Genomic DNA, 21,002 nt, shown 5'->3' on the forward strand with positions numbered 1-21,002 from the left:
GACTTGAAGATGTTAGCAGAATAGATCAAAAAGCAAGCTTGGCCTAACGAACATAAGTAAAAATAACCCAAATGAGGTAGGTGACACCCAGAAAACTGGGCTTAGAAAATAATTTACGTGTGGTTGGAAACAACAGCGAAGTGCACTGATGGTACCAGAAAGCACTGAAGGCAGTGACTTGTCTCCTGGTAGTGTAGCGGATAAAACACATGATTGTTGACTTTGGGGCTTAGCTCAGTAGCAGAGTGAGGAGAAGCTGTACGGTATACAAGCACATCCATTTAGATCTGTGATGTTTGTTTCTGATGTGATTTTTATGCAAGGAGTGAAGGCAACTATTTGAGTTGGAAATAAAACTTTTTCTGTATTTCAGTTATTTGTTTAGCATTTAAATATGTTTTTTCTTGCATATTATTCCTTTTATGCTCCCTTTTTAAGCTTCCTTAACAGTGTGTTTAGTTGGTGCCTCCTGAAAATTCAGATATAATTTGCCATTACAGCATATTTCACATTAATAACTAAGTGCTTCTTTGATGAAGTTTTTGAAAATTATATGCTTTTTTTCAAATCACTACTGAAAATTATGAGGACTCTCTTTTAAAGAGTCAGAGTTGACATGATGGATCATAAAAATTCATTTTGAACCCCTGTTCTCTGTAACAGTAAAAGGTCTGCAAGGAATGTGTAACTTCACTAGTCCTTACATCTCCTTTGGAACTGTTTCCTTATTATGGTCTGTCATATAAATATCATTTGGGCCATTTTAGTGTACACAGTACCATAAAACTCTTAATTATTTATTTTGACAGCTGTTATGATAGTTATTAATATGCTCTTTAAAGCCAAGAGATCTCCTGCCTGTTTTGTCAGTCTGGGGTTTGGTGGTGGTTGTTAAAAATTATATGATTGTTCATACAGCATAAAAATAATAAATTCCTCTGCTCGAGACCATTAGTCATTACTAGCTCTAGAGAAGTCTTTTGATGTCCAGTGTTTTTCATAATTGCCTGTTAAAGAGTTTCTTGCATCAGCATCATGGAAAGCACATGCAAATGAAGAGGAGAGTTGTTTTGGGTTGATATGACAGGTCCTTTATCCGAGCATGTTAAATGCTGTGAGGGTGTTTATATTGGTAAGTTGTTGGTATGCTGTGAAAATGCCTAATTTAAGGTTTTGGTTTGGAGACTGCTACCCATCCTTTAGAGATGGAGCAGGGAGAGAGAGAAAGCAAACTGAGCCAGAACACATAGACTTTTTCTTCAGAGGGAGCCTGCTTCTTTCCACTGTCTGTATGGGCGATCCCCAAATGTGGTCACCTGAGTCAGTGACTCTCTGAGACAGTCTTTGTTTTGAGCTTGTATAGTATCGACCATGATGCCAGCCTACTATAGCTTATCACTATGGCAAAACAAGTTAGTAATTGTAGCTCATGCTGCTCAAGAGACTGGAAAGCTGCAAGTAGTTATAAGGAGTAGTGGGAGCACAACAGGTCTTGTACAAAAGCTGAGCCTTGCTTGGCATTGTTCGCAGGAGTTTTTTGGCTCCAACACACCAGTCTTTTGGTCTGGGATTTGGCTATGCTGAAAAGCCACTGCAAAACCAGATGGGTGCAGCTATAACCCCTGGCCAAAATGTTTGTGTGTAATAGTAATGAACCAGGAGTTCCAAGAGGGTGCGTGGCTCTATTCATGAGTTATGTTGTTCAAATGTAAATATCCTCTACCTGAGGAAGGTGTACGAGTATGATGCCTCCAGATTTGCCTATGAAACCATATTTGAAGTTGCCTCTCAATTCCTCCATACTCGGGAAGGCACATTGTATTGGTAGTTTGGGAATTTTCCGTTAGTTTGTTTTCCCCAAAGTGCAGAAGCCCATGAGTTAATCTAGATGGAGCCAAAGAGTAAGCACAGTTAAAGCTCTGGCGGGAAAACTGCAGATACCTGTATCCTCATTTTGCCATTGCAGATTTGCGTTTGCCATCAAAGTGCATGTTGTGTTTCCTTGTCCACACGACTCCTCACATGTGCATGGAAGTTTGAAAAAAGTAGAATTGGTATGTTGATTAAAACCAAGAAAAGTTAATGTGTTTCCCCTGACTTCCCATTTGGACTGACTTAGAAATTCTGGTCGTAAGGCAGTTAATAAGCTTTCCAAGTGATTATGTTTTATGTACCCAACCATCCTTTGGTCTCTCGCCCTATCTAAAAATAAAGTCTCTGATTCTGATTGCTAGAACCCCTCTGATTGCTGCGGGAGTTATTGGTGGCCTCTTCATCATCGTCATTGTGGGCCTGACGTTTGCCGTGTACGTTCGGCGCAAAAGCATTAAAAAGAAGAGAGCATTGCGAAGATTCCTGGAGACTGAGGTGAGAGTGTGCTGCTTCTCACAGAATATTTGAAAAGATATGCAGAGCTGTTCTGCTTTTATATTAAAGATGTTCAGGTCTTCAATCCAGTTACCAGAGAGATCTGTAGAAATCCTTCTGCTAACTTCTGCAGGACTAAACTGATGGAAAGAATGAAGCTATTTCAAGATGCTAATTTTCTGTACATATACAGATTCATGGCTTTTGAAGACCAAAAATGTCCACATGATTACAAAGTCATGTTCCATCAAATTTTTGAACTCACATGCTGCTCTCAACTGAGCTTCTATTCCAGTTCATCAGTACATTTAGCAGCTGTCATGCTTGAATACTACAGGTTTTCATCCAGTGCATACTGAGGTGAACTTTTAAGACTGAAGTAAGTTCCTTCAGCAAGCTCTGATGCAAACTTAAATTCATCAGGAATATTTAAATTCAGAGATTGTCACTTAATGTAGGCACTGGGAACAACAGTGCCTTTGTGGTCCAGATTTTGTCAAAGCCTGTAGTCACGATCATTAAGAATAATGTATTTTATTAAGCCAAGATACTTCACAGAGCTTAACCAAATGAAGTTCACGGTTCTACTAGCAAAAATATGTGTGCCCACACCATCCTGGTCTTTGAAATGCCGGTAGTGGAGGGGGCAATCTAGGAAGTATATTTAAACATAACATTAAATCATTATCTGTTGGCTACAGCAAAGGTGATTGCTACCATTTCCTCAGTCCTATACTTGAGACTCTTCGCAAGTGATGATATTTTTAAATTAGGGTCCCCCTTTGTAAGATAATAAAGCTTGGGAATACCGTTAGCTAGTGATTCTTTGATAAGGCTTTGTTAACAATGCTGTTTTCTGTTCTGTTCTAAGGGTCCTGCTCCCACTCATCTCCACTATAGAGCCTGGGAGCAAATGATTTATGTATCCCCAATCTGTTTGCCTTAAGTATCTTGAAGCTTGGTTAGAATTTGCGTAGCTTGTTAAATACTGTTCAGCTGTATAGAAAGCTTAACAATACTCAGTGCCTTTAGATATGTAAATCTTGCCATTGTATTAGCCCCTACTTAAGCATAAATTATATTAAGCAGGTAGTTTTCATTGCATTTGGGAAGTATGGCTCTGAAGTCCAGCTCTCATTCTCCATTTGGTCAGATAAAAGCTGTGGCTGACACTAGTTCCTGAGGGACCAAGGCCTCCTGCTGAACATGTGGGGAAGCTTTGTCTTGGTTTAGAAACTGAAGATTAAATCAGGAGCGGCCCAAGATAAACCCATAAGCAACTATAGCTTCAGCTAGTCTCTATTTCTAGCTGGAGGCTGTAACAGACCTATTGTTTCTGTAGATCATTCTCCATAAAACTCTACAAGTACTTTTTTAGACCCCTACAATGCTTCTCCCTGCCGTACCTTTGTTGGTGGACTGTGGCACAGAAGCTGTTTTCACCCTTCACAAACTGAAAATGCATAAGTGTACCACCAGTCTGTCTACTTTTCTTTTATGGTGTAAGTACTGGACATCTAAAGTGGAAAGGTGAAAAGAGAAATCAGTCTTAAGAAAAGTACAGCTCACGGATTATTTCTGTGATAACCTGACTTGTTGCTGTTTGGGTTTGTTAGGTTTCCTAACCCCAATAATTTCCAGATACCAGTATTTTTACCTGAACAAAACTAAATAAGTCTGGTCAACTAATAAAGTAGTTCATGATGCTGAAAGAGCCATAGAAGTAGTTCTCAAACTGCAGAGCATGGTGCATTTAGCCTTGTAAACTGTGAAACACTGCAGTGGTTTCAAACCAACTTGAGCAGGAGTAGCCCTGAACTGTTTTCTTCATCCTGTAAAGGAACAGACTGTTATTCATTGTTTAGAGTATTGTCCTTTTCGTGTGTTTTTAATTTATTTTTTAAGAAGCATTGTTTTTCTGGCAGAGACAGTATAACATTGAGATCTGAGAGCATTTTTAACTGAATGTGCCATAGTGGTTCATTTACAAAGTTTCTTGGGACATCTTGAGCAAATTGTTTAATTATGCCTTTTCTGCAGTAAATTACTGGCTGTTATAAATTAGTGGTCTGCTATAAGATGTTTTCTCCTTAAGGCTGTCCTCCCATGTGGTATAACAGAAGTTCAGAAAAATAGTCCCTTCCCCAAAACAGAATAAGAATGTGATGAGCCATTAAGTAAGGGCTATTAAAAAGAAATATGGCCAACTTAAAAGACACTAAAATGGGCAAAAATAGAATGTCGTGCACTGATAATAAATGCTGTATTTCTGCCATGTAGAAAATATTTATACTGCCTCCATTAGCAAGAGTCCTTGGGTATGTTATTGTGACACCAATTCAATTTCCAGTTCGTAATTCCATCATGCAATTCCTGGTGGAAATTATTACATGTTGAGTGAGGATTTTCTTTATCAGGTCTCTTGGTTTCATAGTATTGTTCGTTTGCTTTTGAAGGTGAGAAATCTTCCCGCGAGTTGGCAGGTTAGTGCTCAACAGACCCTACCACTGTCTTATTCCAGTATTTAGTTGGATCGATTGTTTTCAGTATAAATGTCTGACGGGTCTTCACATTTTCAAATATTTAAGACTGTTGGATTTTCCTTCATAGCTTGTGGAACCCTTGACTCCAAGTGGCACAGCACCCAACCAAGCACAGCTTCGTATCCTGAAGGAAACTGAGCTGAAACGTGTCAAGGTTCTTGGCTCTGGAGCCTTTGGAACCGTGTACAAGGTAAGAGTCTTCACTATACAGCAGTGAGCTCCCTCAGTTAACTTTCGAACAGTCAAGTTCTGAAGCAAAGCACCCTGTACTGTGAATGGGTTCAAGAGCCCTACATATCTGGGAAACTCAGGATAGTGGAATTGTGTGGGAGGAGCACACTTCAGGCTCAGATGTTGACTTCAGCTTTAATCAGACAGGCTCAAATGTTGACTTTAGTTTTAATCAGACATGCAGATATTTCTTGGTGAGAAAAGGAGTGTCAGCCACAGTCATTCTTGCATGCAAGAGGACTACACAGGCTGGGCTGTCTTGATATTAAAATGCAGTATGAAAGTTTGTCATTCTGTTTTTACGTAATGGCTTTACAGTACACTTTTGGAAAGCTAGATAAACTTTGTCATTTTGCAAGTGTCACCTGGGTCTTGTAATAGTAACAATACCTTGTAAAACAATATTTTCATTAGTTAAACCATTATACTTTTTGCTTCTTCCATTTTAATAGAAAAGATTAGTTATGTCAATACACCCTTTAACAACCAGGATGTAAGAGCAGAACCCACAAGGGAAAAAATACTTCAGTTAAAGATGATTTCTTTTTAAGATATGTTGGTCATGTCTAAATCTTCATGTTGGGCATGCAGTACGCCTTAATGGGCAAGTCAAACCAATCACCCAACCCTTCGGGAGCAACCCAAACCTGCCAAATCAAGGTGGTAGGTCAGATCACTGGAAGAGGACAGAACTGTGTCTGTCTTCAAACTGGGGAGGAAATGGAGGAAGTACAGACCCAGGTCACTACAGCTACAAGATCATGGGAATACATTTTTGAATAATCGGTTTCAATATGCTTAGACAATAATAAAGTGATAGAGATAGGTACAGTGAGGTTGCCAAGAATATAGCAATAATCAAGAAGGATGGAAAAGTAGCCTGAGACACACACAGTTTGTGAACTTTAAAATTAAAGTTTACTTTTTAGCCATCTAAGCTTTAATTCTCAGATATCAATTAATTAGAGAAATAGCTCCTAAATGTTTCACTCTAAATATATTGTTCTCGGGGTGTCCTGTTCCTGCATGATAGTACGACCTGGTGATAATCACTTTCATGAGAGCTTCAGTGAGTTTAGCATCAGAATCCAGACAGAAAATCCAGATTTTTGTGTAATTTTATCAGAATCGATAGTCAGTATAAAAAGTATGTGCATCGTTGATGTGTTGACATTACTCTCTAGAAACCCTGTTTTGGACAGGAAAATCAAGGTGGCCTGATGAGGACGTTCACTGGTACAAAATCTTTCATTTTACATAATGGTTTACTTTTGGTGTAAGTAATAGTTTTCTGGGATTTTTATTGTTTTATAGCTTTGTGTATTCTCAGTTCTGAGGTTCGTAACTGATCTGCATAATATGACAGAATGCATCAAAAAGAACTGTAACTCTGAAGTTTTTAACACTGTTGTCACTATCTTCTATCACTTTTTCTTCTTTTTCTAGGGTATTTGGGTCCCTGAGGGAGAAACGGTAAAGATTCCTGTGGCCATTAAGATCCTTAATGAGACCACTGGTCCGAAAGCCAATGTGGAGTTTATGGATGTAAGAAATGATCAGTGTCTTTGAGTTTGGCGGGGCAGGGGGTGGAACGGGACGGGTGTCTTTCTGTAGTCCACAGACATTGTAAAGAGGTATTTCTGCCAGTTTTCTTACCTTATATTTAAATAGTAGAAGGCTTGTACACAGAACCAACTGTGCTTATGTTCAGCGAGAGCTACAATATCATGTTCCTAGAAAAGCTCAGCTGCTGAAATTTTGTTTGTAGGTCATTTCTCTCCTTCCCTCAGTCTTGGACAAGCTGTCTCATTATTAATGTATATCCATACTGTTCTCTATTGCAACAATGTCTGAACAAACAAAACCAACCAACCAAGGTTACACCTCAGCTGTGGGTAGGTCAGTGCTGCCTCTCTGAAGCAGTGGAACTAGGCAGATCTGTGTGAGACAGTGCTCTGCCCTGTTTAGTTTATTGCCTGTAGATCATTCCATCACAGAACTGTAAGTACCTGGGCTACCAGGCTAATGCCAGTGCCATGGTAATGAAGGGCTGGGTTCTTCAGTGTGCAGATGTCGTGGACCCAAAGATGCTTAGAGTTTTCTTATAAATGGTCTTCCCATCAGTGGAAGGCTGTGAAACTCCTCTTTGTTTTATCTTTCCACGGCAGAGAAGCTAGAGACACGGGAGAGGAGGAGTTGCAGGGGAGCATCTTGCCATGTATGCGAGTCTCTGCTGGTGCAGAACTCACCACAACAGAAATTTAGCCTCAGCTCACTTCTGCTTCAGTGGTCCTGAGAACTAAGCTCTGAGAGTCTGGGAACTGTCAGCAGCAGCAAAGCATAACAGGGAGGGGAAAAAAAATTAAAATGTGCCAGATTTTAAAAGCCCTTTTGCTTTACTAATCTGAAATATTGTTAATAAGAGGTCAAGATCATAATTTTCATGAATGTTCTATGTTCATGGAGACTATGCACTCAGTTTTTAGCTCCGTGTCAAGATCAAGCCTCATTGACACTGTGAATGTGTATGTCCCATTCAGTGACAATTTTTTGACAGATCATAGAAATTGGCACTTTTTTGTAAATCCCTCTTATGAACTTGAAAATTACATAGGATTTTTAAGTCTTGAAGATCTGTTCAGTGTATAGGCTTAATTCGGTAAGCATTAATAAGACTGTAAACCACAAGGAGAATGTACTCCCATTATATCTTTCATCTAGCAATGAATAGAAATGTACAGTTATGGATTTAGTTATTTCAGAAAAATGATCATGTGTGAGTTTTTAGGCAATTGAACGAAGGCTGTATAGATGAAGGTATTCCCTGTGCTTTTTACAGAGCACTGTACATTTATGTTGATGACATTCAATAATCATTGTGCACAAATAAAAAACAAAGGGCATTTTGGCCCTGTTCAAAAGGAATTAATTGCACTAAAGGGATGAAGAGGATTAGATGTTTGCTTAATGGACAAAGTAATGGTCAAGTGTATTTTTAATGGTAGAGCTCCAGGAGGAGAGCTGGTATTCAGCACCCTTTAGGAGTGAACGTGCAGGGAGTGCAAGTATGTCATGTAGCTTCCAGCCTCAAGATGAGGGAGTTGTTATCACAGTATGAAAGTCAGTGGAACTAGGCAGCTTGCACCAGCTGAGGATTTGACCCCTGATGTGATAGAGAAATAATGGTAATATGTCCTTCTCTGATACTGATTAACCTTCAAACACTCTACAAAGAAAACATAAGGTCCTTGTTAAAAGACAAAGTTACTTGTCTGAGGTTTCATAGCTCAGCTTGATCAGATGACAGTTCACTGGACCACATTTCGCTCCAGTGTATGCATCGTAACATCTGATAAATGGCTCAGAAACTATGAAGGTTTTTTGGTAACTCTAGCGATTTTAACTATGTAAGGTACAGCCACGCTAGGAAAGGTTTCTGTTTAAATTAGCAGTTTCTCACGAGTCTCTGCCCCAGTGCTAACAAGGTGAGAGAAAAGTTAAAGTTATTTTTAGTGCTAGAGGTTAATAATAACCTAAAGGTTATTCTTAATCATAACAAAAAGAATTGGACTTCATCATTAGTTTATGTAAGTGACAATAAGGAGAAATAAGATGTTTTGTATCAGTGCTGCATTTGATATATGTACATTGGTCTGTAACATCCTTTGCTGTACTGCATTGACGAAGATGATTTAAATTCATTCTTTTGAAATAATTGCTCATGCAATCGTACAGACGTTCCTGCCACCTTCACCTCCTAACCCAGTCATTAATTTCCTGAAACAAGCCACATTTTTAAAGAGGATGACCTAGGCATTGTTTATGATTTTAAGGTGACTGCTCCTCTCTGTCCCAGAAAGGACAGAGTTTTAATTTTTTTTTAGATTTTAAGCTATTATGAGGAGATAATTTAAATATCTTTCACTGAAGAGTAACTTACAGTAGAAAAACATGTTTTACTCATTCTCACCCCAAGGCTTGGGTCAGTATAACTATCCTGATAAAACTTGGTATTGTGTACTCGTGTTAGTTGCTGAGGAAAATCTAAGTGTACCTATGCAAGCAAAATGCATCAGTTGTGATTTCAGTAATAAGAGTATTATGAATAGTTGTTGATTAAAAGCAGTTGTATCAGATTTTGTAAAGGTATATAGATGGCTAAGTGCCATTATGAACATAGTGAGGGTTAACTCTTAAATAAGTGTCTGACATGTCGGTTATGAATGGGAAGAGGAGGTTAGTGGGAAGGAGGTGTCATTATATGAGTCACACCCTTGACTAATTTTTTTGTACTTGTCAAGTACAGGTGTGCTTTTGTCAGCAATTACTTCTTACTCGATTTTGTATGTCCTTGTACTTGCAAGTAAAACCTAGCATTCCCTTTTAGAGAGGCTCTGGAAAATGTAAAGCCTCTTGTAAACAGTAGTTTGTGTACAGAGAGAGTACTTGGGACTCTTCAGTGTCTACAGAAATAGCTGGTATAGAAGTTACGGGCATTGTCCATAGGCTCTGGTCAAGACTTCTAATGTTGGCAGAATGTAAGTCTAAAAGTGCTCTGTGAGCTCCTGAAATTCTGCTAAATGTTATGCTAAAAGAGTAAAGAACAACAATTTGGCTACTGGGCTGTCATTTCAGCACCTTGAACACCCACTAATGGATCTGTAATGACTATAATGAAATAATGCGTGATGTTAGCACCTGCTATAGCCAAAAACCTCTCACCCTCCTCCCATCAGGGGATGATGAATTGGCCATCTTCAAAAAGTACATCCCCTATTTAGAATTCTTCTTTGGGGAGTTGCAGCAGAGTCTATTTTCTGGGCTTTCTGCACACATTCCCAGCTAGCTCTTTTCCTTTTACCCTGCTCCTTGCTTTCTTAGAGTTTTTATCACTGCAGTAGTCTGTGTCTGTTACAACAGTGCAAACTGAAGTCTACTAAGTAACCCGTACTGCCTTCTCCAGGGCAGAAGCAGAATGTACATGTGGACTTCTATGGATTTGCTTTCACCCTGCAGAGGTGGTTGCTACTGTTTTGTAAAACGTAGGTTTACTTTTTTCCCACCTATTTCTGAATATATATTATCTCTGGAATAATTTCACAGTCTAAAGGATTTCCCCTCAAGTGTTGAAACGGTTAGGTGCTTAAGTTGTGGGGCGTAGTCTCTCCTCCCTGCTTGGCTGGTCACACTTCATTGTCCCCCGAAGGGCGCTGGAATTTGAATTCAGAGTACAGGCGTTCTTGCTACTGGTCTGTCTGCAAGCATGTCTGAGAGGGGAGTCACCAGCGGACGCAGCGGGTATCAGGAGGGAAGGATATCCTGCTCCTTACCCTAAGGCTGGTAACAGAATATAGAGGGTCCTGAGTTTTAAGGAGGGAAGAGAGGCTTGTTGTGAGGAAAAAAGGCAAATACGCAGCTAAGAGGCTACTTGATAGTAGAACAGGGACTTATAATTTCACTTGTGAAAACAATTTTCCCTCCTCAGCCTCAAATTATTTGACTTATGATTGATAAGTCAAGTAGCCATTGGCCTGATCAAATGGTTTAACATCAAACCAGATGCTCGACTGATAATGTAATATATTCCAAAGTCATGGTGCAGTTGGAAAGCATAGCAAACTATCTTTGAGGCTAAAAAACATACATCTTTGAAATAACATGTCCTGGGCAAACAGACAATTGATGAGGGCCTTTCCTCTTCAGCCCTCTAAACTTGGTGTTTCCAGGAAGTAAACCTGTGAGCTGTGATTCTGTCCAGGGTTTTGATCCACTTACAAGTTTAATCTATCCTCTCTGAACTTAAATGCTCCATTATCTGTTAGAAAATAATTAGAGGCTGCAAGCACAAGTCTGCATACACAGAGTTCCTTGGGAGTCCCTGAGCTCATTGAGATGAAGACAGTTTGACTGATGGTGGTCAGCTGATATTGGGCCAGAAGCTAATAATAGAAGGCAGTGCTGCTTAGCTAGGTGAGAAAGTTAACTTGGGAAAAATTAAACTGAAGGGTTTGGGATTTATGGTTAGAAATAAATTTCCCATTCTCATTTGTTTCCTGGTAAGAGAGCTTCAGAGGCAGTTGGTTTCTTTTATGGTTTTATAATTAAGATCTAGGGGGCTTCTTGACTTCGCCTGGACTTACTGTAGTTCCCTGCTGTCTCTAGGAGCAGTGTCAGTGTGCAGGAGAGCATTTGTCAAGTGAAGTGTAAAGGTAATAAGTGACAATGACCTCCATCAGGCATGCAGCAAACAAATTAAAGCTGCATATAGGGGGCCGAAACCCACATCCTTTATCTGTGTCTGGCCTAATTAACTAAATTAATAAAGCAGTCAGTTGTCTTGTACTGCAAAAAGAGAAACGGCTTTTCCTAAATTGTAAGCCTGTCTTAGAATAAAGACAAGTCCTCAAGATGTATCGAACTTACCTTTGGTTCAGAGGTTTCAAGAGGAAAAAATCATGTAGCTGACTAGCAAAAGAGAATTTTATCTCCTGTTCAGCTGAAAACCTGCAGAGATCTGGATAGGTCTAGATGCTTTTCTTTGTTTCTTTCTCTCTGTGGACATGCTCTGTGGTATACAGTTTCTCAGTTGACACAGATGCATATACACTGAATCTCCTTGTAAGATCCTGCTTTATACGACTATGTAGGTGACTGGAGAAATATTTTTGTCTGTCCCTTGAATTATTTTTAGTTCCTTGTACACATCTCATGCTACCTAGCCAAGTGTTTGACCCAGGTCTTCAACTGTCCATGTAGATGCTTCTGAAAGTCTGAAAAGACACTGCTACTAACAGTAATTGGATAGTACATCCGGGCACCCCACAGTCATTCCACTGACTGCATGGCTGCTTGGGAAATACAACCAAGTTAATCTTGAAGCTCAGTTTAAAGGACAGGTTTAGGATCAAATGAAATCCTTTATGGCAGCAGGGAGACTTTTTTTCTTATCCTCATCTGCTGTCATTTATGTAAACATCCTCCTTTCCAACTGTCATAAGGGGTCTCTGTAAGAATAGCTCATAATGAACAGCAGTGTTGCTGCACTGCCTGGCAGTGTGCTTCAGCTGCAATTCCAACAGGTTTTCACTCCATCATGGTAAGTTGCTGGGGGTGGGGGCAAGGGGTGACCTAACTCACCTGATTGTAGACTCCTTTTTGTGCAGTCTCCCCTCTTCCTCCCACTTGCGCACATGGTAAGTATAGCCACTTACGAGGGGAAACTGCCTGTCAGTTCTAGGTGCAGAAGCTCACTGTGATTGCAATTACAATTTCCAACTTGTCCAGAGATGCCAGAAATCAAGCTGTCCTTGAGAACTCTGCATACCATGCACAAGCCCCAAGAGTGATCAGCCTCTACAGAAGCTGGAAGTCTGATCACTACTGAAGGTTAACTGCTTTTAGCCATCTGAACATTAACTGTTGCAAGGCCACATTTCTGTTATTTCCATCTTACGCAATAATTTTCTCTTTAAATGCTTACTTCAGTAATTTTTCCTTTCATAGTATGCGAGGGTAAGATGTGTGTGTATGTGCAGGGCACTGTTAATTTTCCATATGCAAGAGCATGTGGCTGTATGGAGAAAGTGTATACACTGTTTGGAAACAGTTCTGCTGGCATAAAGCACTAACTGGAAAATACAGTGAGGAAAAGAGAGTTTGCTTGCTACTGGTGATGGGGGAAACCTGAGCCCTATTGAAATCAACAGGAGCTGTAAACTTGGCAGTGAATTCAGCAGAGCTGGGACTTCATCTCTTGGAGTCATCCTTCCAAGAAGCCTGCCACAGGTTTAAGGGAGAATCACATGCTTCAGTGAGTGTCTGGTGCTACAAGTTATTCCTAAATGAGTTAGGAAGTATATTCAGAAGGTTTTTGTTGCTGGCAATGGCAGAACTCCTTATTTAAAATTTGTGTTACATTATGACTTGGAGACCTTACAACCAACCAACTGACCTTAGTTTGGTAAATCTGTGAGTGAGGAGAAGATGAGGAAGGAGAGTTAGTATATTAACTGGGAAACATAAGTGTAGATTAATTGAAACTATAAAAAATTCTAATCATATTCAAGAAGTAGTTTTGGCTGTAAAGAGTGTGTATGTGAAGGAAACATTTTGAACTGATGTCTTGTATTACAATTTCTTTTTAAAGGTATGAGGCACACCAATAACATGGTTGATACTTATGGCTTTGGAGTGTATGTTTGAGCTTGGTTACTGAAACATGAAGTCAGTTATTTGCTTTGCTGTATGTGTTATGAAGTCAGGATCTCATGGTTGACACTGTTATATCAGGACACAGTAGGACAGAGCTTTTTGAAAAAGTGTTTAGAAATTGAACAGGCAAAGGATGGGAATAACTAAAAAAAAAAAGCAGAGAAGTGGTGCTATGAGTATCAAAAGTGATGCACGACAGTTTAATTAGGAGACTTAATCAGAAGTGCTTGGGATTTATATTTCCATGAGTTTTCTGTTGCTTACAGCACCGTGGATCTCTAGTTCTTGGCACCGCACTGTATGTTGCCAACCTTTACTATATGTTAGATCTGGACCTGAGCCAGAATGCTCTCCTCCAGCTTCATATTTTCCCAGAACTTACGTGCTTTTTTATCTGGATGTGGACTTTTAGGAGAGCAATCTTATGCATTGAGTAAAAATTTCTGCTGGATACTGTAAGGCCATGAATTTTGGTGACACGCCTCCCAACGTGATAGTGCCTGCAGGTGCTAGTCTTTTCATCTGCACAACCGATGGATGGTGTGATTTAAAGCAGAGGGGAAGATGTTATCTGTGTAGGAACAGATCTTGCCAGAGTGGTTATAGCTAATAGACGTGTAATTGCACACAGGAGAAACAGCCTTCCTTAAACTTCAGCAAAATGACTGGGAACACTGGCATTCTTTGCAGAGTCCTCCTGACATTCAGATGCAAAGTACAGAAATAAAACTGATGAAACATGGTAAAATGGGTGATAAGATTGTTGAATAATGCTTGATATGTTATGAGAAGTTGACAAAGATACCCAGTTTTAAAGCAGAGTTTGGCACCAAGAACTGGGCAACTAGTGCTGAAAGAAAATGAAAGCCTGTACTTAAGAAACTTCCTATTGCTTTGCATTTTATCTTTGTGCTGCCAGCTCACATTAGCAATCTAAAATAGGCACACGTTAATGTTTAAATTCCTAAAGGGCAATGCATATGCCAGAATGTGGCCACACTGATAAAAAATGCAGGTTTTTATGGGACCTCTGTTAATAAAAAAAGAGGTACTGTTTCCATAGACCTAACTGTAACGCATCCCAAACAAGCCATCACTAGTTCGAGGTTAACAGTGAATCTAATGAGGTTTGAGGGAAAGGCTGAAGAAGAAATGTCTTGATATTTAAGTCAGAGGAGCTGGCTGTAAAACTGTATATATATGCTGGCTAAACATTTCTGAAGTACACTTGTCTGTGATTTAGTCCAGTGCCAGATGGGTAGGCTATTACATATCAGATTTTTTCATGAAAGCAGCCTGGTGGGGTTGTGTGTGAGCTCCGGCACATGTTGCAACTCACAGATCAGCAACAATGCAGAAAGTGAGCAAGGGCAAAGGGCCCTGGAGGATCAATGCATTATGTTTGTCATACTTGTTTTTATACTGCCAAAGTGCCAAGTCAACTTAAAGTTAGGGGAGAACAAGGTTTTTTGTGTTATACTGAGGAAAAAAATCCAAGACCATTTTATACATACAAATACTCACACTGTCCATTTTTAATAGAAATTTAAGGGTACAGAAGCACAGGCTTATAGGAGCTGAACTTGAACTATCACTGTCAAAATATATTTTATCTTAAAGTCTTCTAAGAAACTGTAGTTTGGAATACTTCTCCCTTAGTGTTTTGTTGCAGATAACCCTTCAAAAATTAAGTGTATCCCATGTCTCAGTGCTGATCCAGACACCTCTGATACATCAGAAACTGTCACAGACTTATAAAAATGATATAATTACCATCTGTTCCTATTAATATTCTACATATTATTTACAAGTGATAGTCAACTGTCCCTATCGTTGCTTGTCACATAGTTGTAATGGAAGAAATAAGACAGGGAAATCTGGTACATGACTGGCTTGCTGATAGTCTTTGTAATATTTTGCCAATAACTTTTAGACTTCAGTGCAATAACTAGGATAAACAGAGATAAAGCTGAGGTCACAATGTGGCTGACAGTCCATGGAGCAGTAATTGCTGGTTTGAAATGCTTGGTCCTTCAGTACTGAAACTGTAGTTTTGAAAATAAACAAGATTTTGCAGAGCGATGTTTTCCATATTGACTTTGGTGTTGCTTCTCATTGTAATATATGGCATCTCTTGGACCTATTAAGATTAAAAAACCTTCATGCTGTGAAAACATGGTAAGCTTGTCCCTGCCCTGAAAGGCTTTCAGTCAAGATAGACACGGCAGATAAAGGGTAGAGGAATGATTATTATTATTATTATACCCATTTATAAATGGGACTCTGTTAATTGTAACACAGATCTCATAACCTCTAAGCAAATTATTTTTTTTCTTTTTTTTATTTTTAATTATGTTCTGGTTTTAAATTGGATTGGAATGTTTACTTAGAAAAGTAGACACTATATGAGGTTTGTTTTCAAACAAAGCTGTTTTATCTAACATCTCTTATCAGTCAGGTTTTTCCCCCAAGTCAGGTATTTTAAAAAAAGCTGGATGACGCTTGATGTAAGGCAGATTGTGTATTAGCAACAGAAGAGAGGGAATAGGTATTCTTACCTCTGAGTTACTTATAAGGGGATTGCAATTGTATCCTGAAGGTTTCTGCTTTATATAGAATGTGAGGTTTTTAATTGCATAGGCATATGCGTTATAGGAAATACAATTAAATAGGCTTTGGATAGACCAGGGTCTGTTATCTTAATGCTTTACATGACAAATGATATAAAAATGTTTAAGAAAATACAGTTATGTAGATTTTTGAGCTATGTTGACAAACTGCAGCGGTGTTGCATTTGCTCAATACTAGCTTCAAAGGCATTCATTGATCGACTTGCATGGGTAAATCCTGTGCAATATCGATGCAAAGGTAGGAAATGGCTGAGGTACAGTCAAATAACAGTTTACCCGATGGAAATTAAGACCTCAATAAGGTAGGGGCACGTGGAACAGGGACTAGCTACAGTCAGTTCCCCAGGCGTCGATTTACTGAGTGGAGGTAATGTCAGTGGATAGGCAGCCCCCAAGTTGAATCCATTTGGAAACGTTCTCTAGTGTTGAGGCTACTTTTACTGGCTAGGCAGTGCCCTTCGGTGGAGTTCAGTGGGATGATTTGTATATGCCTGTAAAAGCAGAATCTATCTCTTTGTATGCTTTCTGAAGCCAAGCAAATTGGGTTTTTTAAAAGGAAGTATTGTTGGTTTAGGTCGGTGGCTAGAGTCATTTGCTAAAAATACAAGTCTTCTGAGAAGTTATTTTAGTAATGAAAGTGTTTGGAGGAGGTTTGGAAAGAAATGGTGTTTGAAATGGGGAAGGATAGTTTCCTCGGTGAAATGTTTTCTTGGCAAAATAATGAAAAAAGATTTCTTGGTACAATATATTAACTTGCTGGAACTAAAGGAAGAGTTTCTGCTGAAGCTTTTCAGTGGGAGATAAATTCCAGTGAATTCCTCAACTGGAAGATGTTTTAGAAATATGTTAGTGATTGAAATACTTGTTTTTTTCATTTTGTGAATGGACTGTGGTAGATTTCTGTTTTGAAGTCATTGGTTGTTTCAAAAGTCAGACTACATTTACTAGACAGGAATGTTGTCAAATCCAAATTGGAATATTAAACATTTTTTCTGAGTGGTTAAGTTGTGGACAGCAGGGAGGACTGGGGAATTTTTTCTTTAGCTGGGTAAAGAATGGGAAACATTTTCCAGTGCTAGGCCTTTTCTGAGGATCTGAATGCTGTGTCCTATCTGATTTTAAGCAGAGTGGGAAGATGCTTCTGGTCCCTCTTGACTAATCTATCAGGTGAGAGCACAATTTAGGTGCTTGACAGTGTTGTCATTCAGATCAGAACGTAGATCTGAGTGAAACTCTTGACTACCAAATGTTAGCAATGTTGATGTTTATGTGGCAGCTTGGCAAGCTCTCAAGGTGTCCTAGAGCTCCAGAAAGTGTCTTAAACTACATTGCGTCACCATATAAATGTCTCTAGCTCAACTAAAGCTTGCAGAATCAGCCCTCTGTTCTGCAGCTGAGCTGGTGCTGAAAAAGTGAGTGGCACTCAGTGCTCCATGTGAACATAAGAAGTGTCTCACAAAGAGAGCCTTTTCTTGTCATGTAATATCCTTATGTAGCTCAGTCCTGAAAGATGCTTTAATGTACAGAGATGTCTGTCTCGCTCCCCTGCTTGTATAAATGAGACAAAATTCCAGGACTATTTCAAGCTCATATTGGCCTGCCCATAGCTGCTGACTGATACCCGTTTTCTCCTTTTCTACATAGTCACAGGACTGTCCAAACATGCCATCTTTATTTACTTCCAAAACCTCCTCTCAGTGAACACTCCTGTAAGGTCTCCACTGATGTGCAACAGCTTGCTGTGGCTTTGGCCTGTCACTGGCACAGAAGTCTGCTGAGGATGACCAAAGAACTGGCAACTTGGTGTTGCTTTGAGCTTCACGGTGCGCCTCTCGGAGGCACAGCGTATTCTTTGATACCAGTAAGATGTCATACCATGGTGGTGTAGGTTTTTAAAAATGAAAATGTAAATGCATGCAACAAGGAATAGATACGATGGACTAATTATATGTAACTCCACTCTACTTTATAAAAGTCATCCCAAATAGGTAACTGTGTTAGTTAGAAAGGCTGATGGTATAACAGCTACGGATACCTTTTACTGCTTTTTTTATTAATGTCAACCCCTTCACTACTGAGCCTCACAGTAAGATGCAAAATAGGTGCTAGCTGTCAAAACTCTCTGCAGTGTGGACGGAGTTACCACTTTATAATCAGGGTGCAAATTGACTGTGCTTCAGATCTGAAAGCAAACTTGCTCTTTGTATGGCACATCCACAGAGCTGCTGTGCATATGTCTCTAGCACTAACTTTGGCACAATGGTAGTGCCTTGGGGTTCCAGGTTTTCTTAATGTGCTTCTTTTGCCTGAAGTTTCCCTGACAGTGTCACTAGAAGAGCCTTTTTCACTTTCTTTCCTAGACAGCTGCAAGGTACGACTGGCTGTTGAAAAGCACATTTACCCCAGTCAGCCTTGTTGCAGTTCACTGTAAGAAATGCTAGGAAAAGAGGTTTGTGTTTTGCCTTGTAGAGTCCTTTTGTTTGGTTGAACAGTCCTTTGGAAATTCCAGATCTGTGATACCGTGCCATCATACTAGCATAGTTCTTGGGATTGTGGCAATTCACAAAAGAGGATGAAAGTGTAACATATATTATTGTTTTTCTCTACTTATACCACTCTCAAATTACAGATTACTTATAAAATAGTCATTCCCTCCTGCAGTACTCCAAGTTTAAGTGGTGTTTGCTCATAACTTTACGTTCTTGGCCTTTATGCCTCAGTGAGATCTTCTCTTGACGAGAGTGTCTACCCAGCCACAAATAGAAACTAGTAAGTACAGTTGTGTTGACTGATTTGACCGAGGGTTTTGTATTAGTAACAGACAGTTGGCCACTCATTCATGCAGATTTGTTCTTCGAATTGTTTGGCTTGCCCTGACAGAAGTCTGGACCTGAATACAGCCACGCATTGAAGATCAGACATAGTATTTGATGATGGGCATTATTGCAGAGGTCAAGATTTTATCAACATGAAAAAAAAATTCTTTATTATATTGTTACGTGTGTGTGTGTGTATTACCCTGACAGCAGGACATGCTCAAATCTTGAGAAAGTTTAGGGAGGGATATGAAATGTTATGATTAGAGTATAAGGCAAGCTGCCAGTCTTTAAGAACAAACACACCACACCACACCTCCTCGAAACATTCATCTATAAGGCAGGCCAGGGATGTGAGCTACCTTTGCTCTCTTTTGAATTGACTTCCTAAATTCTGGCCAGTTTTCAGAGCCGAGTTACTGAGCTGGGTGGGCAGCATCCCACGGATGGCCATGAAAGGGGGTGGAGGAGCCATCCCAGATCGCAGCCAAGTCCCCTCACAGCCACTCGCTCACCCCTCCACACCCAGCAGGACTGGAGAGAAAATGGGCGGAACAGGAGAGAAACTCCCGGGTCAAGATAAGGATAGGGAAATCGCTCACCACTTACTGTCGTGTGCAAACCAGACTTGACTTGGGGAATTTAACTTAATTTATTGTCAATTAACATAAATACTTAATAGCTGATTCAATATTAACAAACAACAACAAAAACCCAAAACCCAAACATGTTAAAATGTTTGTGGAAAAACCCCACTTTTCCTCCCACTCTCCCTGGCCCCACTCCGCTCAGCTCTCCCCGCCTGCGGCAGCGTGGGCTGGCTGGAGTCAGCAGTGTCAGGCCGGGGCAGCCCCAGCCTCTCCCCCAGGGGCCCCCCCACAGCACCCTGCTACCCCAGCCCTGCCACACACACCCAGTGCTCCCAGGATTCACTATTCTAGGAGTGTCCTAAGGCTGGGCCATATCTGCTCAGCAGCAGGGGTAGGGGCTGCATCGCTGGATGCAGGACGATGCAGCCAGCATCGAGGTTTTGCCATGGCAGGTGAAGCCCAGGGCAGAGCCCGGCCTTGCAGCACTTGGGAAAGGTGATGCAGTGCACAGCAGGCAGGAGGTGTATGAATTGTGGTGGTGGCAGTGATTTTCTTTCAAGCATTTTTTTTTAAGAGGTTTTTAATTTTATCTTTGGAAGAAGAGTAGGTCAACAGGATAGTAAAATAAAGAACAAAGAAAGTAGAGAAGATAGGGGTGGAGGAGAAGCTGTAGAAACTTAGGAGAAAATAGCAAGCAGAGTAACAGAAGAAAGCACTGTAACACAAGAAATGTGTGGCAGCTTTTGATGAGTGTTGTTCACTGATGCCAGCTTGGTCAAAAAAAAAATAAATCTAACAGTGAACCAAACAGTCCAATGAAACCTTTTTTCTTTAAATATCATCATCCCTTTGCAGTACTTGAGTCCTGAGTGTGATGCTCTTATGCAACTGAATACAGATGAGGGAAACATGGAGATGAGTCTATTCTGAATTCTCAGTTGTGCGAGATGAAATACCTGGATTGTGGGCAAAATGTATCTTTGATTAAAACAACTCTTAATGTTGATAGTACACTTGATGAAATTAGGTTTCAATCTGATGCTGTCCCTTTAAATTTATCCTGAAGGAGGAATGAGCTTTGAGTGTGTGATTATAAAGTCAAGCTTTTCAGTGATAACAGAACATTTCAAAGCAATGCCCTGAGACTTTTCAGAAAGGAGAGAGAACTTGATAGATTTTCTTTTTAATCTGTCGCTCATTCTTGAGACCTTGCCATCATTCCTCTTAAATCAAAAATCAAAGCAATAACTCCCTCCTCCTGAAAGGAATCTGCTGCTAAGGCTGAAAATGTTTATAAGTTGGTCAGTGGTAAGGTCTGTTTACCCTCCTGTTTGAATAATACTGAAGTGATTCCTTTTTTAGACTGTTTAAAACTTCAAACATTTTTGCTAGTTGCATCAAAATAGTAAGAAACAAATCACTTTTGACAGACTATTCTGAAATAATGATGCATGTCACAAACTGTAAGTAAAACATTTGTCAGAATGATATGATATTTTTACGAAGAGGTGTGCCCGCTGTTAAACCTCTTACGCCCAATCTGCAAGGGGGGGTGGCCAGTCTGAAACCCACTGTTACTTCTCTTGACAGCTTTCAATGGAAACATTTCTGGTT

The 21,002-nt window shown here is 39.9% G+C and overlaps 1 protein-coding gene across 9 annotated transcripts in view; it reads left to right on the forward strand.

The window, feature by feature from the left end:
- The window catches only part of ERBB4 (erb-b2 receptor tyrosine kinase 4), a 645,851-nt gene that overhangs the window by 510,895 nt on the left and 113,954 nt on the right, over positions 1-21,002 (forward strand). For all 9 annotated transcript variants that reach the window (XM_074872586.1, XM_074872588.1, XM_074872592.1 and 6 more), the window contains 3 exons: positions 2,235-2,367; positions 4,978-5,100; positions 6,588-6,686. In XM_074872586.1, coding sequence (XP_074728687.1) covers positions 2,235-2,367; positions 4,978-5,100; positions 6,588-6,686 — 355 coding nt within the window. The remainder of the gene's footprint in view (positions 1-2,234; positions 2,368-4,977; positions 5,101-6,587; positions 6,687-21,002) is intronic.

This window comes from Strix uralensis, chromosome 6 (assembly GCF_047716275.1).
Source record: "Strix uralensis isolate ZFMK-TIS-50842 chromosome 6, bStrUra1, whole genome shotgun sequence".
NCBI classification, from domain to species: domain Eukaryota; kingdom Metazoa; phylum Chordata; class Aves; order Strigiformes; family Strigidae; genus Strix; species Strix uralensis.